Source organism: Seriola lalandi, unplaced genomic scaffold, assembly GCF_002814215.2.
Source record: "Seriola lalandi dorsalis isolate HSWRI2012SDOR001 ecotype SW California unplaced genomic scaffold, Sedor1 jcf7180002054573, whole genome shotgun sequence".
NCBI lineage: Eukaryota > Metazoa > Chordata > Actinopteri > Carangiformes > Carangidae > Seriola > Seriola lalandi.
This window is the reverse complement of record NW_019525126.1, coordinates 952,733-969,057: the sequence shown is the minus strand read 5'-3', so window position 1 is coordinate 969,057 and position 16,325 is coordinate 952,733. Positions and strand designations below refer to the sequence as shown.

General features: G+C 41.4%; 1 protein-coding gene across 2 annotated transcripts in view; it reads right to left on the bottom strand.

The window, feature by feature from the left end:
- The window catches only part of ttll5 (tubulin tyrosine ligase-like family, member 5), a 48,540-nt gene that overhangs the window by 2,867 nt on the left and 29,348 nt on the right, over window positions 1-16,325 (bottom strand). Inside the window, exons 29-31 of one of the 2 annotated variants that reach the window (XM_023417199.2) lie at window positions 9,851-10,049; window positions 5,238-5,446; window positions 1,921-2,003 (exon numbers count right to left, since the gene is read on the bottom strand). In XM_023417199.2, coding sequence (XP_023272967.1) covers window positions 1,921-2,003; window positions 5,238-5,446; window positions 9,851-10,049 — 491 coding nt within the window. The remainder of the gene's footprint in view (window positions 1-1,920; window positions 2,004-5,237; window positions 5,447-9,850; window positions 10,050-16,325) is intronic. The other variant, XM_087176907.1, reaches the window with a different exon arrangement.

The following is a 16,325-nucleotide window of genomic DNA, read 5'->3' as shown; positions in this document are numbered from 1 at the left end:
AGTCTTATTTTGATAGAGGCCTAAGCTATCCGTCCTGACATGATCAGACTCCCATTAAAATGGCACAAGTGCAGCATTCATTTCCTTCTCAAACTGAGTAAAGCAATAAATCTCCTCACAGTCACTGACTGTGAAGCCCTGAGAATTTCAAGACAACTTCAAGGCAAGGTTTGTATAACACGTGGTCGATATAATCTAGGTTTGTAAGATCTGATAGGTCCTCATCAAAGTCCTCCCCTCATCCTATGTCAAAAATTAACACATAAGAAGTAAGCAAAGAAAAGGAGGGGGAGCGGGGTGAGTGAGCAGGAAAACTTTTCAGAGGATAAAGGGAGAGTTGTGTGAGTAAAGAGAGGAAGAGATTAAAGAGGGCACAAGAGAGAGATAAAGGGAGAGTGTGATTTATGGTGGTTGACAGCTGATCATAGAGAATGCCCTCCATTTGGATTCGCTCTAACTCCCTGTCAGAGTCGATCAGGGGAGCTCAGTCATCTCGCTACAAAGGTACACTGGGCAGCCAGAAAGACCTGACGCACGCCTAAGCTCCCACAAAGGCTATGCCCCCCCCCCCCACACACACACACCACCACACACCCCCACGCCCTTTCCAAAACACCACACGGAGTCTCTGTGTTACATTCTCAATGCATGGTTAAACCTGCCTTGCTAACTGGTTTTGGTACTTACTGTTTTTTTTTTGTTTTTTTTCTATTACTGTTTTTGGTTCAGACATATTTTTTTTTCAAAGCCAAGAGTGAGGCATCTCCCCCACCCTTTGCGCCCTGAACGACGGAAAAAATGCATTCATGAAATTCAGAAGCTGCTCCCAACGGATCCTATTACAGTAATTGATGAGTTTGTAAGATGTTTGTTAACTTAAGCCAGCCTTCATAGTTTGGGGGGAAGAGGGAGAATGAAAAGAAATGTTCTGGTCGCAGACACATGCACAGATTTTTTTTTTTTTTTTTTAGGTTGGGGGCTGGGTGGTGCGCAGCTACTGTATTTTTCCGACAAGCTGATCTCTGGGTCGGCTTGACTGCGACATTCACATGATGTGATGACTGGTATGATTTGCAAATGCTAATGTATAGTAGGTCTCTGGAAAATGCCCTTGATCAGACAAACAGATGTGTCCATAAGCGCAAACTGCTTAATATCACCGTTACTGCAATAAGCTCCACACTTCGCTCAGGATGGAAAAGAGCTGTGGAAAAGAAGGCCGGGTGACAGGGCACACGTGAGTGCATGCGCCCACAATTGCATGCAAAGCCACAACAAACTCTGTAAAGGCTGAGCTACCTTTTCTTTCTCTTGGTGCGATTTCTGGGGCACAACTGGACAGAACTTTTGGCGGACAGACAGTAATTACTACCGCGTAGGAATTGCCAACAGATGGGAATGCCCGAACTGTTCCCATCACTGGATCTCATTATAAAAGAGAGATGTTATCATGGTTATGCCTCTTTATCCTTAAGCAGTAATCTGACCTCTAGTTTTAGACACATGTAGACTATGTGATCAAACAGCATTTTACTGCACTTGAAAGTCTGTTTATGCCCATCCACTTCTGGCTGCTTCAACTCTACTAACTCTACAGCACAAGTCATTGTCGCATAACCAATAAAACCTCACTTGTGCTCTTCAAACAAAGCGTCAAAGCTATTTCAATGTAGTTATCGTTTACTGTGGGCAAAATGCACACATCCTGCACAACACTGTGCAAGCAGGAGCTGGGTAAAAATATCCAGTGGTGTTTATCAGTCCTCCATGGGGAATGTCCACTATGCCTGGCTGTAATCACTGACACTGGCATAGAGAGGGCATGATTTCCCCACTGCCTGCGGACTACAGCCAAGTTACAGGCCAAGTTACAGTACGATAATTTACCAAGCGTGTGCAAAACTGCAGCACCAGACCCACCTGTTTTACCGCAGATGGCTTCATAGACCGTATGCTGGCCGCTGGACACGGCTCCACTGGCTGAGCTCTCTGAGGACGTCTGCCTGTTAATCAAACACAAGAGAAGTGTCAGTAAAGATCCTTCCATGAGAGGTTATAAAGTGACAAATTGTATTTGAAAGATCATGCTCGACTCTCCACAGTCCTGGACCAAGTGTATTGTTCTACTTAGAGCGGAACATCCAAACAAATATATAAAGATAAGTGTTTTTGACAACTTGTGATTGTTTGTGCCCATGTGTGTGCAGGATGTCTGATGAGTCATTGAGTCAATTTCAAATAGTCTGTGTTTGTGTGTGTAGTCAGTGGAGACTAGTGGGGGTTAAGTGTTTACTGAGTGCCTCTCATGAACTATTGTGACAAAAAAAGGGGGCAAATTCCTGCTCCTTGTCCTGGGTGATTTTCACATTGGCAACAGATTATCATGGTGATTACTGACTATGTGGAACTGCAGGCAATGGCTACAGACAGAAAATGCACATACATAGTCTTTCTTATTGGGTGAATAGTGAATACAATAGTGCAGTATTTACTTGGTAAATTTAAATCAAAGAACATACAGAAGTCTGGAGATCATAGACAACAGATTACATAGCCCTTCACATAATCAGAGAGCAAATACAGTACTTTCACAGAGAAAACCATTATAAGATCTGTTGAAGCGTAGAGCAGGAGCAGACACGTCTGTAACCTTATACATTAAATCTGTTAAGCATTTTTTAGGGGGAACAATAAATAAAGCTTACTTGGCATTAACCTCTCGCCCCATAACAGCAGCTTGCCAAAGGAGCATTAACACGGTAATGAGGGTACACACTGCCTCCTTGTAAGGGGCTGCACAGTTGTTCTTTCATACCATTACACAACCACAAATAGAACTGGCCCACTTTAAGCGTGGCATACCTCGACAGGAAGTAACCCCTTTCATATTGAGAGGAAAAAAAAAAACTTGACCTCTGGGTTCTTCACATCACTTTCTTTGTCAACAGTCTCTCACTCTGTCACTTCAAGAGCCAGGCAGCAGCCAGAAACACTGTAGGTGAGAACTGAATCTGAACTTGCAGTATGTGCAGATGATATATAAGCCCAAAGTTGAAAATTTCACACTGCTCGCAGGGAGCTGAAGTTATTATGTAAACAAAGCTGATATGCAGCTTTGCTTTTTGTGCATTCAGGTAGCCTCTGTGTCTTAATTTTACTCAGACTGACCAAAGGGGATAAAGTTTAACCATAAACACACTTTTGGCAGCTTCTGTGTGTATACAGTATCCTGTGAAAATAACTACTGTTGTGGCTGATTAATAGGGAGTGAAAGCAGCAGCGAGGCTGACATTAATGGTGCTGCTGTAATTGTCACCCTATTAGTAATGCCACACGACAGCCTGGGTTTCCGTAGTTACAGCTGCGACTAGCCAAACCTTGCAAACAAAATACCAAACAGGCTCATTTATTTGTGTTACAAATTGCTCCTTTCAAAGCCTTCACTGAAGTCATACCACTTTGAGTCCTTGCAGCCCCTCGAGTTGGCAGCTGTGGTATGTTGATAGACCAGAGAGCCCTGCCCTGCTGAGTGTGATACCAACATGAGCCACATTTGCTTCAAGCAAGTGTACTGCATGTTACCTGAGCTTAAAGAACAAAGACACTGTCACTCAAAAACTTTGCCAAGGTCTATTAATCTTAAAATAAAACAGAATGCTGACTCGTCAGTCAGTCCAATCACTGGCTCGAGTCAGCAATTTCAAACAAAGCTGACTGGATAGCTCTCTAGTAGGATTTTGTCTTGCAGGCCTACAGAGGAAATCATTTGGCCACATCAACAAAAATCTTCACTCTATTTCCTTTGCTAAACAAGACCAAGAAGCAAATGTCACTCTGTGAAACAGATTCAACTTACAGCTGTCAGATCATCAGTGGCGTGTTACTCGTGGGAGAAACAGGCAACATCAATGGAGGTAAATTTGTATCAAACAACAGTTTCACAGTTCAACAGCTTGCTAGAGGAAGGTGTTTGGAGGGCTGGATAACCTTGAACTGTTTGAATACACCCAACACAGTGATTCTATTATAAGTTGGAGGAGCTTAGGCCTACACTGGGATGCATTTCAGATGTGCCTCAATAACAGAGGTATTGAGTTGCCCCTGAAATGAGCGCTGGAAATAAAGGGAAGCAACTTATTATCCCACCATTTTCTGCAAACAATCATCTCCTTTCTCCTGGACAGAGTTTACTTTTCTGTCATTCTTTCTTTTCCCCTCTCTTTATTCTCTCTTTTCATTGTTTCCATCGGTGCATTTTTGGTCCTGAAGCTTCCGTTTTTCCCACACTCTCCCCTGTCACACTGGTCGACCACAAGAATGCAGGACAGAGGAGTGTGTGAGGGGGCTCTGGAATTCCACATGCAGAGGGTAAACACAGCAACTGCCAGGCAGACACACACACACCGGAGCAAACACGGCACCTACCCGGCTGCCCTAACCTATTCTACAACCCCTACTCTGCACCGCTGCCCTATTAACTCTTTACTTACCAGGCTGAGTTTGTCCAGTCAAGTAAGATGACTGAACACAACACATCAGCAGAGAAAGGGCTGTGTGCAGTGCAACCTACCGCTCTCAACAACATTAAACCTCAGCTGCTTAGAGAGTCAGCAGGCCTGCAAAGTTGCAATAAATGAATTAAGTGACACAGAGAAAAGCACAGTCAGAAAGAAGAAAACTTACTTACTCTATGGGCTTAACTAAAAACACATACATTGTAACAATCGCACCCTGATCACGAAGGTTTGCTGTTGTTGTGTAATTTGGCCAGATGTTGCAGTAATAAAGTCATAAAATAAGTGAGGGAAATAGCTGGCAGTTCTGCCCAGTTTCACTCTTTTCCTTTTATTTTCCCTTCTGTGCTCTTCAGCTTATCTCCAAACCAAACAGGATTTAAACAGCGCTTGGAGCCTGGGTCCTTCCACTGAACCACGTTCTGTTTACGGTTCATGCAGAAATCAGGCCTGTGATGAGGTTGTTTACCGAGCAGGCAGATACACCCTGCAGCCAAAAGACTGGGAGCACTCCACTACACACATTTTCGAACTCTCATTAGCATTAGCCGTGTCCTCTTTAACTCACCGATCCCATGAACCCTGTCTCACTCCTAAAGCAGGGGCCAATCAACACTACCCCACTGCAATCATTTAGTGGGCTATAAATTACACTGTGACTTTGTTAAACTTTTGGCTGTACACTATTAGGTAACATGGAATCCAACGCAAGGCTGGTCTTACTTGATGAGGCGTTTTGTTGCCGTTTTCCTCATCTGTCCCTCTCGAGCACTGGTGGGTGGCTTTGGGGCGAGAACAGGGCTAACATAGGTCTGGATGTGTCCGTGGCCATGGCTGTGATTGGGGCGAACATGAAAGCTGGATGGAGGGCAGCTGGATGAGTTTGTGGGAGCCTGGGTGTGTGGAGGACTTGTCTGGTCTGGAAACTGAGCCTAAGAGACGAGAAAAACAAGAGTTATTTATTGTCAAAAAGCATTAAAATATAAAAAAAAGCATTAAAAACTACTTTTGATACTTTTATAAACTCAGTTTGCAGTAAGAACTTTGATTTGACAGCATAAGACTGTCAGTACAGTAAGAGTAGTTACTGCACAGTGACTACACACTGGTCAACCATTTGTAATGTTATTATCAAACAACTTGGATTCAAGAACATATTTACTGAGGCCATGTGATATTCATTATTATTATGACTGGGCAAGGCAACACAGACGCACAGTTTAAAACTCAAAATGGATATCATATAATTGGCTCACACTGACCAGTATACAATACTTAAATACTTAAAATTTTAACTCAAAGAAAATTAAGGATACAGAAGTTTGCCAGAAAAGAGGACATTGGACCAATGATGATGGTGCCAGAGTGATTATTGACCCCTAAATATGTGCCTGTGTGGAGGTGCCAGGTGTTGTAAAATACAACTTTTTTTAACAGCAACTGAAACACCATATACAATCATTACAGTGAAAAAGTCTACAAGAGCAAAGGGGCACTACGCCCCTTTAGAGCTTAGTCCCTATAAGTATATTTATAATGAGCTTCTTGCTAAAATTTTTTATACTAAAACCATTTCAACATGTTGATATTAAAGGGACTGTATTAGATCAGGGAGCTGTCATGTGTGGCGTTCCACAAGGATCGGTTCTTGGATCATTACTCATACTTATATATGGAAATAATGTGACATCTGTGGTTGATGGTACGTTTCTGCACTGTATCAGTTTCTGCACTGATACATGCTTTGAAATATACTTGGTCAAGAAATGTTGAAAATAAACACATGACTACAATGACTTTCATTACATCTATGGAAGGAGTGAATCTCCTATATTCTATTTGCCTCAAATAGTAAACCCACTCATGGCAAACTTCTTAACTATGATGCAGTCTTGGTGGTTAAAGGTCAGGTGTCAGATGTAAGAAAAGGTAATGCGCAGCCAAGACACAAGAGAAATAGTTGTTGTGAATCCAGATGTTCCTGACTACATCAGATTTTCAGAATCCTCAAAGCGTTACTGACAGCAGGTGTAAAGATTTTGAATGGCTTTAGGAAGATCCGATATTAGCAGTTTTTTGAATATTTAAATTCTAGTAAATGCAGTATCTGTGATGTAGCATGAAACGTTTATGATAATTAATTGGTGTAGCACTGTCCAACAGTCTCTGTTGTCATGAACCACTTCAGACATACATTTACATTTGTTTCAAGATTTTTAATTTTGTATAGTTTATATCACCCCACTCTATCTGATCTGCATCCTTATGTATTGTGTATATTTTATGTCATACATGTTCTGTTTAGGACAAAATAAGAATCAAACCAAATTCCAAAAGTGGAATAAGGAAGTGTGATCACATTTGGAATGGGTTTGTCATGGGAAAAAAATGTGGCCTCTTGTGATTAAGGTGAAATATCAAAGTGCTTGACATGAATTAGTGCAGATATTACTGAAATGCCATCCAGTATCAAAACAAGCTCAACATTTTTTTGCAGTTGGCTGCAGTGAAAAGCAAATTCTTCACATTATTTATTTGTTTATAAAAGATCTCTTCAAAGGCTGAGGAAGGGGGAAAATACCGTTTTCTTTCTGACATAATATTTTAGAGCCACATTTCACTCTGTCCTTGTAGTGCTGGGGAATGCTTTGCATACATTCCTTCCACATCTCATGTCGATGCTATTTTCTCTGCAGCTTTATACGGCTATCTAACAAGCTAATGGTTTTCCAGCTTCACAATGCAGCCGTTCAAAGGGCCGGCAGTGTGACAGGGAATATCTGATGTAACTTATGTGTTGATAAATGAGAAGCTGAGTTTCCAGGTTGCAAGGCCTATGGCCGCAATTCAGTTTGAGCGGGGCCAGGAAGGGCACCTTTCTTTGCCTGCCAGGTGGCTCTGGGCCAAGCCTGTGGAGGAGCCGTGCAGTCTGCACCCAGTAACTGGAACGTGGACTGGAGCTCCAGAACAGCCCCCTGTCTCTTTCTCTCACACAGAAGTACATACCCACAGACATATATGTACATGAACACTCACACTCCATGAAGCACTTCCATTTGTGTCTTCACTTATTCCAAATACATTAATTAATTTTCCCATGTAGCCAGAAAAACAAGGAAGGTGAGTTCAGGGATATGGAGTGTATTTGTATCAAAAAGACCAAAGCCCTTCTGTCATCCGACTATGCTGCAAAGACAGATTTAGGTCATTCTCTTTGAGTCAAAAATAACGGCTAATTCATACATAAAGTGGTACAACTGCCAGGACAGACAGGAAGAGAGACTCATGTGGTTGGAACAAACAGGGAGGGATGGCAAGGATTTCAGGAAGGGTTGTCTGATATGATGGGGAGACATATCCAGAGTCAGCCTTCTTATGACCTCAGAGGGTTAAACAAGTGGATGGCTCTGTCTTGACACTGTTTGCAGTGCACTGTACACATACGTATAGTCCGTGATGCCACAAACGGTTTCAGATTGTAAGGTATTCCTGCCTCCATCTGCTTGGAGGATGATGAGACATGTCAGCAACAAGAGGAATTTGGTCAACTGGGTTCAAACCATCCATCCATCCATCCATCCATCCATTTTCTACCGCTTATCATGGTGGCAGCAAGTTAAGCAAGGGAGTCCAGATGTCCCTCTCCCAATCAACACTTTCCAGTTCCATCTGGGGGACCCCGAGGAGTTCCCAGGCCAAATGAGATATGTAGTCTCTCCAGTGTGTTCTGGGTCGTCCCCAGGGCTCTAACCAGTTGGATGTGCCTGGAAAACCTCCAATGGAGGGCACCCAGGAGGCATTCTGATCAGATGCCTGAAGCACCTCAACTGGCTCCTTTCAATGTGGAGGAGCAGCAGCTCTAACCCTTGCTCCCTCTGGTTGTCAGAGTTTCTTACCCTATGTATAAGGTTGAGATAGGGTAAAGAACCATCCGGAGGGAGCTGTTCAAACCATGAGACAAAATGAGAAGAGGAATGGAACAAAGAAAGGCAAGAGATTACTTTCATAAAGTGGCTTGCGTAAGGCTACCGGACCAAGCCAAGAGAAATATCACCTCAATTGCATTAATTAAGGGTCAACCAAGATGATGAAAAAACAGTGACGTGAGAGCAACTGCATACTCAAGACCGAGCGGAAAAAAGTGGGTGCATCCAATCATTCCACCCTGTAAGCTGTCCCATGGTACTCCCCTGTCTCCATTTCTCTCCATCCATAGATTGCCTCCACAAAATCCTCTGGAAAATGAATAAATACACTCCTTCCTGTTCAGATCCTCTTTCAAAGCAACTGCACAGAAAGACAGAGGGCCTATCTTTTTTCTCTAAACATTAAAATTACGCTGTGCGAAATGACCGAGACCTCTCTACCTTTCTAATCTCCTTCTAAAAACAGCCAAATCACATCTGTCACGGCTAGTCAGCCGTGGCTAAAAGGTTTTTTGTCGCTACATTACTACTGCTGCGAAAGTCATATTCCAAAATTTTATTTGTGTTGTAATGGGAACAAAAATGGAGCTCAAATCTGATATAAACTGTAATGGTAAGACTTGAAATTCATGATGGACTCTGTACCGGGGCCTCACTAATGCCCAAATGGGCAACATTCCTTCATTACTCACCTTCCAACATAAGCCTAACCGAGTCACTCAGCCAAACACTGTAATCTTGGGGTGAGAAGTCATGTTTGGCTCTCCAGGAATGAGCTTCTGTTGAGAAGGATGTTCCCACCGAACACCATTTTGTTAAGTGGTTTGGAAAGAGATTCTCAGAATTGCTTTGTAAATGCTAACATGAAAGCTTTCCCTTTTATGTGGGAGTATTTTGCACTGTTTTGGACAGCATTGTGCTTAGGTAAGGGGATATTTTGTACAGACACAAATATGAGGGTTTTCCTGAGTTATAACTCAATAGTTCTTGTACACGTTGCTCAGTTTTCATGCGGAGCTGATTTTAAAGCAAGACAAAAACAAAAGAAGCTGAACAACATATTTTCACTTAACCCTCTTACTTAATCCTAATCTAACAAAACAAAAGAAGTCTGAACTTTTTATCGGAACAAACTATGAGGAATGTTAAATGGTGTCCCAAAAAAATCTCAGTGACCTGTTGTTGTCACAGCTTCTAAACATGGGGGAAACCATATTTCCACCAAGGACCTGGGTTAAAGTCCATGTGACTAAAAGTAACTACTCATCTATACTGTAGCTGAAGATAAAAGTTGACCTCTACCAGTTCTCTTTACTTTGTAGACAGGACACTTTTGAGGAAGTCCCCTTTAGAAATGATAGATGTAATCATTAGATTATCATATTTACCACGAAATAAGTTCTTAAATACCTGGTGCCTGCAATGGCTCTGGTCCAGCAATTGTCGGGACTGAAGTTTCTGCTGTTGTAGTTGCTGGATAGCAAACTGAAGCTGGTAGCTTCCTTGGGTGGGCTGGTAGCGCTGCTGGGGGTTCACCCCTGTCACCAAGCTATAGGCATTCTGCATCTGTCCATCCCAAACACCCTCCTCTTCCTTCAGAGGCCTGTGGCTTGGAAAGCAGAAATGAAGAGAAGTCAGTCAAAAGGTAAGAGAATTCAAATCAACCAAAACACACACCCGTGTTCTCTGCTGGATCATGTAATCTGTGTTGCTTTGATGATAATACCATACGTGTATAGTGACAGCTTTTGTTATTTGCACTCTAACAGACACTGAATACCTGAGGGTTTCACCTCATGTTGGAAAGTCGCCTTGAAGAAAAGGAATTTAGAAATATGCTTATTCACTGTCTTGAGAGCTACATGAGCGAATAAGCACATTTCCCAAAATGTCAAACTATTCATTTAAAGCTGTGTAAAGCTGTGATATGACAATTCTACAATAGCCCTAAAGTATTTGTTTGTATTGAGCCACTGGTAGGTGAGGGTTCAATCCTACTTTAGACACAGAGCATAGACAATGGCAAGAGGGACAGAGGACAGGGGATAAAGTGGTGTGACAAAATAACATTATAGCATAAACTGAGATGTAGGGGTGTTAACACAATGTTAAAATTATTCCATACAATAGTCTTTCTATGTCTTAAGTGATGAGATTTGATGAAGATTAGTGCTCTCCACTGGGTTTTTCCTTAAATCCCTGTGCCCTCAAATGAAGCTCCAACTGACTCTTAGCTAATAATTACCTGGGATAGTGCTAGCGCTGGTGCTGGTGCATGAGCCATAATAGCACAGTATTTCCTACCATCTTTTCCTTGTCAGTTATTTTACCATTCAACCAAGGCAGAGATGTGGTAGTAGCTCATTAACTCCCACATTTCCCTCCACGTGCTGAGTTGCAACCCAGCAAAAAGTAAAAAAGACAAGACAGCTCACAGCGTCCCAGTCGGTGGCTGCTGGGCCCACAGAAGCCTCAAGTCAAAGTGTGCAAATCAAAGTCAAAGTAGAGGGCAAGTCTGTGGCAAACACAGGCTGAACTAAAAACCTTTCCTCTTTGCCTCAGTGCACCCTGAGCTTCACGTTCCATTCACATCACAAAGCCACAAACTGGAAAGCAAACCTTTTGACGAGCTCCACGAGTTTGTAACTGGATTAACTGTCATTAGAACTAAGCCTGTTTCAGCGTTTTTTTTTTTCTTTCTCTTTTTGGCCCCTGCTGAACCAATGAGGTGACCGGCCTCTCTTCAGACACGCTTAAATTGAGTCTATGTGGAGTCTGGTGTGCTGCTGTGTATGTACCACCTCAGCCAACAATAATGCCATAAAGAGTACTACAGGGAGATGCGAGTTAAAATATGAAAGGAAAAAAAAAAACGGTGAGAGATACAAGTACAGTTGGAGAAATGGGATCCCTCGGGGGTCTTAATGACAAAAAGGTTCTTGGAAATTCCTCCCATTACATGCAATAACATTTGTCCATTGGTCTAGGGTAAAAGAAAACACTCCAGACTTAAAATCACAATAGCTAAAATATTTTTAGAAACCAAACTATGATAAGCCCTAAAATTAGAATTCAATTAGTCTTGAACAACAATTCACAGTGTGGGATAATAATCTTGTGTCGCTCCAGTGAAAAAATATTCCTCTCCGGTGTGGCCGAACAAAGACACAAGGGATCTTAAACTCATGTGAACATGCTATCCGCCCATGCATTTCTCAGTTCACATAATGGCACATATATTGCAAAAACAACTGGTGTGACCACAGGCCAATTCAATTTTTTCAGCTTCTGGAAACAAAGGCTTGTCTGTGAACCTCGCAAGGCCAGAGATTCTACAATGCCAGGAGACAAAACAAGAACTCGTTCTTTGTTTACAGCAGTCATTTCCTTTAACTTGGCTGCAGTTTGCACACTGGACCGCTGGGACCTTCACTGCTACCATTTTATTAGCATGTGGTCTAAAACGAACTATTTCTCCGGTCAAGAGCATATGCTTTTCTTGAGTATGTCGCAATGTCACTTTAAGACCCAAAGGAGAGATCTTTTCAGACAGGGCTTGTCAACACAACACCACGCAAAAAATACTACAGATCACCATGATTTAAAAGCAGGAGGAACCAGAGGTTAGTCCAAAACAGTAACCAATGAAATGGGGAAAAATAAAAGGAGAGCAGTTTTACATCTGAGTTTCTCATCACTGGTACAGCACATGTGTGGAGCTCCAACTATCTGGGACTTCCCTCCCTGCCGGACCTCTGCTCGTGGGAGTCAGCTTACTCCCTGCTGTGCTCGCCATCCTTTAATATGCTGATATAACTTACTGTAGAACAACACAGCAGTGCAAAGTTGAGCACATGTGCGGCATCAATCTAACTCAGTGTGAATGTGGGAAAATGGACGGTATGAGTTGAGATGACATCAGGCCACAGTATCTCAAAGCCCTGCCTGTTCAGTGTAAACATCAGCCGCCTCAGGAGTGTGAGGGTATTTCCAACCATTAATCAGTGTTTGTTTACCATGTTTTATTCCAACAACATGACACTGAATAGGACCGTCCTTAAAACACGAAACAGACTATTATCTGGGGATTTGTTGTGGGAGCGGCATAGACAGGGATGATGATGCTTTACTTAGTTCAGTGATGAGCAATGTGGGATCCTGAAAGAACCAGGTCTGCTCCAAAAGGCAGGTTTACTGATAACTTTGCAAGTAAAACCTAGAATATCCTGATATCCGGCCAGTTTTAGTCTCAAAGGAGACAAGAGGACAACCTTACATGGAAAACTAAAAAGCAAAGATACCTGATCGATTTCACTTCAAACAATAACAACAGAGACCAGTGAGCTACATAGTTGGTGATAAATACAAGGTACAAGGTAAGCAAGGTCAAAACCTAGTATACGGCTGGACTGGGGGGTAATAAAAGTGGTACTTTTATGAGAAAAAAACCCCCTGAATATTCTCTGAGACTACTAAATCATAAATTTGTGAGAAAAAACTCCCAGAGATTACAATCACAAATTTAATGAAAAAAAAAACAAAAAGAAAAACTCAAAAATTGTGTTTTTATTTTTTCTCAAGGAACCACTTCAGTTTCACTTTGCAAGGTTGGATCAATCTCATCACACACCAGACAGATATTGTGACTTCTGCCTAGAGTGGATGACCTAATCAAATTATACTTTTCAATCGGATTTAGCAACAAGGAAATAGCCTACTCGTGATTTTAGCCCAGAATCCCCATATTATCATAAGCATCCGGACGTTGAAGAGACATGAACTGGGTCTATAGAAGAAAACAACAAATTAGTCAGATTTGTGTGTGTGTGTGTGTGTGTGTGTGTGTGTGTGTGTGTGTTGCTGACCAAACTAACAAAACTAGTTTGCGATGATGACTTGTTTAAATTGAAAAGTCAAAAAGGGACATGGTCAACATATCTGACCTAACTCTTGATTGAAATGCTGTTTAATAACAGGGCTACAACTAACGATTTCATTATCAATTAATCAGATGAATATTCATTCAATTAACTTGTCATTTCTTTGGTCTATGAAATGTCAAAAAATAGTGAAAAAATTACATTCATCACAACTTCCTAAAGCCCAAGGTCAAGCCTTCAAATGTTTTGTTTTGTGTGACCAAAAGTCCAAAACCGGAGACATTCGCTTTACTATGTTTTATGACAATTCCGTTTACTATGATATATGACAAAGAGAAGCAGCAAATCCCCCAATTTGAGAAGGTGGAACCTGAGAAATTGTCATATTTTCTTTCATTATTTTTGCTTGATAAATGACTAAAAGGGTTAAATCAATTATCAAACTAGTTGCCAATTATTTTTCTGTCAACTGACTAATCCATTAAATGACTATTATTAAATGACTTCAGCTTCATTTAACCATGATGTAAACTGTGATGATTTTAAATGATATTTCATGAGGTCTGTTAGAAAGCCTAATTTGATTTTGGATATAATTGTATTTCCCACTCACACTAAACTGCATGAATACTTAAAACTCACATATTTCTCCATGCATGTACTGAGGGTTAGGAAAGACTAATACAGACATCTAAAACTGACTGACTGATTGGTTAAAGTTAAGGGTTAGGGATTATCCCTTGGTCCTCAAAAACTTGTGTGTTCAGAAATTATGTCACAGCTCATAATGTTGCAGTGACTTCCTGTTTACATAGTTGTTATTGTAGCTTTTGACTAGATGACACTACAGATGTTTCCTTGCAACCAATGTAGATGTTTAGACATTTAGACAGTCTTTACTAGTTAAGATTCTCCTCATGTTTTAATGGTACAATGAGTTACTTAGAAAGGGCTTTATATGCAAACTCCGCAAAATGGATGGCACATAAAAATACTGACTCTGGATACTGCTATACAGGTGTGTGAGTCCACTCAATTACCAAAATCCCTTCATTTGAATTTCACTTGCTCTTACCTTAAAGGTTCCCCCTCATCGTATTACCACAGCTGGCTCCAATCAATGCGAATAAAATCTTCTCTTTTTTTAAATTCAAAGGCAGAGAGACATCAAACCAATTTTGTGGGACTTTGTCCCCCATCAAAGAAGTCTTAAAATTTCACCAGATTTTTTCTGATTAGTCGGTTGTTGGTTCGGGAAACGGGCTGTCATAAAATCCTTTGGAATGGTATGTCCTTACAAAATTCAACCAAGTCAAACAGCAATCTGATAAAGTATTGAACAGAACTAAAAATACCCTGCAAAAGCAGGGTTGTGGTATTTCTCAGTTCACTGTGCTAGAGTGAAGGTAACACTGCAGGGATAATAGTTTGTGGTCATTTGTGTCAAGAAGGAAATGCAGCTCAAAACAAATTAATGAGTTCCAATGAATAATTCCTGTGACCTGTTGCTGACAAGACACACATGGAGTTCCATCTCCAGCTCAAACCACAACTAGTACTAGAAAACCAAAGCACCAAAACCTTCCTTATTTAATAAGTTGAATAAAAATTAAAGGTAAATTCACCAGCTTATTACAATGATAGAGACAACGTGGCTGTCTGAGACTTTGCAAAAGTAACCTAACCAAACACAACAAACTGGTTGTTGCTGTTGAGGTTGTCGTCTCGACTGTAGTGTTGCTCACATTAATTCACAAGTACAGTGTATGGAAATCATCATAAATGTACCAGGAGGTCCACCACCGGAAAGGATCCCAAAGTTAACTGTGGGTGTATGAAAACGTGCCGTACGGTTCAAAGCCCCCTGGTTGTCAGCACACTGGAGTGAGGGAGCAGCTCTCAGAGTGCTGATGCAGCATACCTGGTAGATCCTGGCAGCAACACTTCAAAGAGCCGTACTACTCTTTGAAACCCATCATACTTCACCCCTGTGGTTGCTTAAAGAGCCAATGTGCTTAACAGTTTCAGTATGTTTGGCACACATTGTCATCCCGAGTGTGTGTGGGGGGGACTCAGGAAATTCTGTGTTATAAGAAACAGCGCCGAGGCGAAATCAAGGCAATTTATCCTAATATCTTATTAAAGACATTTCACTGCAGTAAAAGGTGAACGCCAAACCAAGGCCTGGGAGTACTAAGGTACAAGAGAGCTTTTTGTATTATAAGCCAGTGACAAATGGGAAGATAAAGGGAACTATGTATTTTTTGGAGAGATTTAAAATAAGCTTTCTAACAAAAGCCACAGTATATTTCTCCTTTGAATTATTAACGTGAAATGTAAAAAGCTGAAATGTGAAGCTGACTTAAAATTTATTTTCTGATGAATGAAGTGCCAAAGCAATAAATGTAAAAGCAGAAATATTTGAAGGGAATGACAAAATTCAGAGAAGAAATGTACGATCCATCAAAGCACTGGAGCTCTAACCTGAAACAAGAGATCAGAAGGTGATTTTTGCTTCTTCAGTATCATATAGAAAGGTTACATGAGGCTATCCATGAAATTATAAATTCTATTAAAACTGTCTTTCTCGGTTTGTGGAAATAAAAACATTTTAAAAAGGGAAAAGGCCAGACATTCCTGGAATTCTCTGACAGCTCGATACACAAGAAAGGGCTGGACTGGAAAAACAGAGTCCAAGATCAGGGCCAAGCTGTCTGAGAGATTGTCACTCACAGATCAACAGAAAAATAAAAGGGTGGTAAACATTGACGCTGAACTCTCAATGAATTACACCCTCAATCGCCACTAGGTTTATTACCAAGGCCTGGTACCATACACCACAACCATGTGATCATATTCTGTCCTTGTGTTTCCTTCTTCTCTTCTCCGAGCAATGTGAGAGGGGTGAGGTACGGGGTGAGGAAGGAGGAATTTCAATGGCTGCAGAGGCGAGAACCTGGAGCAGACAGACTATGTGGGTGTTGACATTGCACTCCACTCCCCCC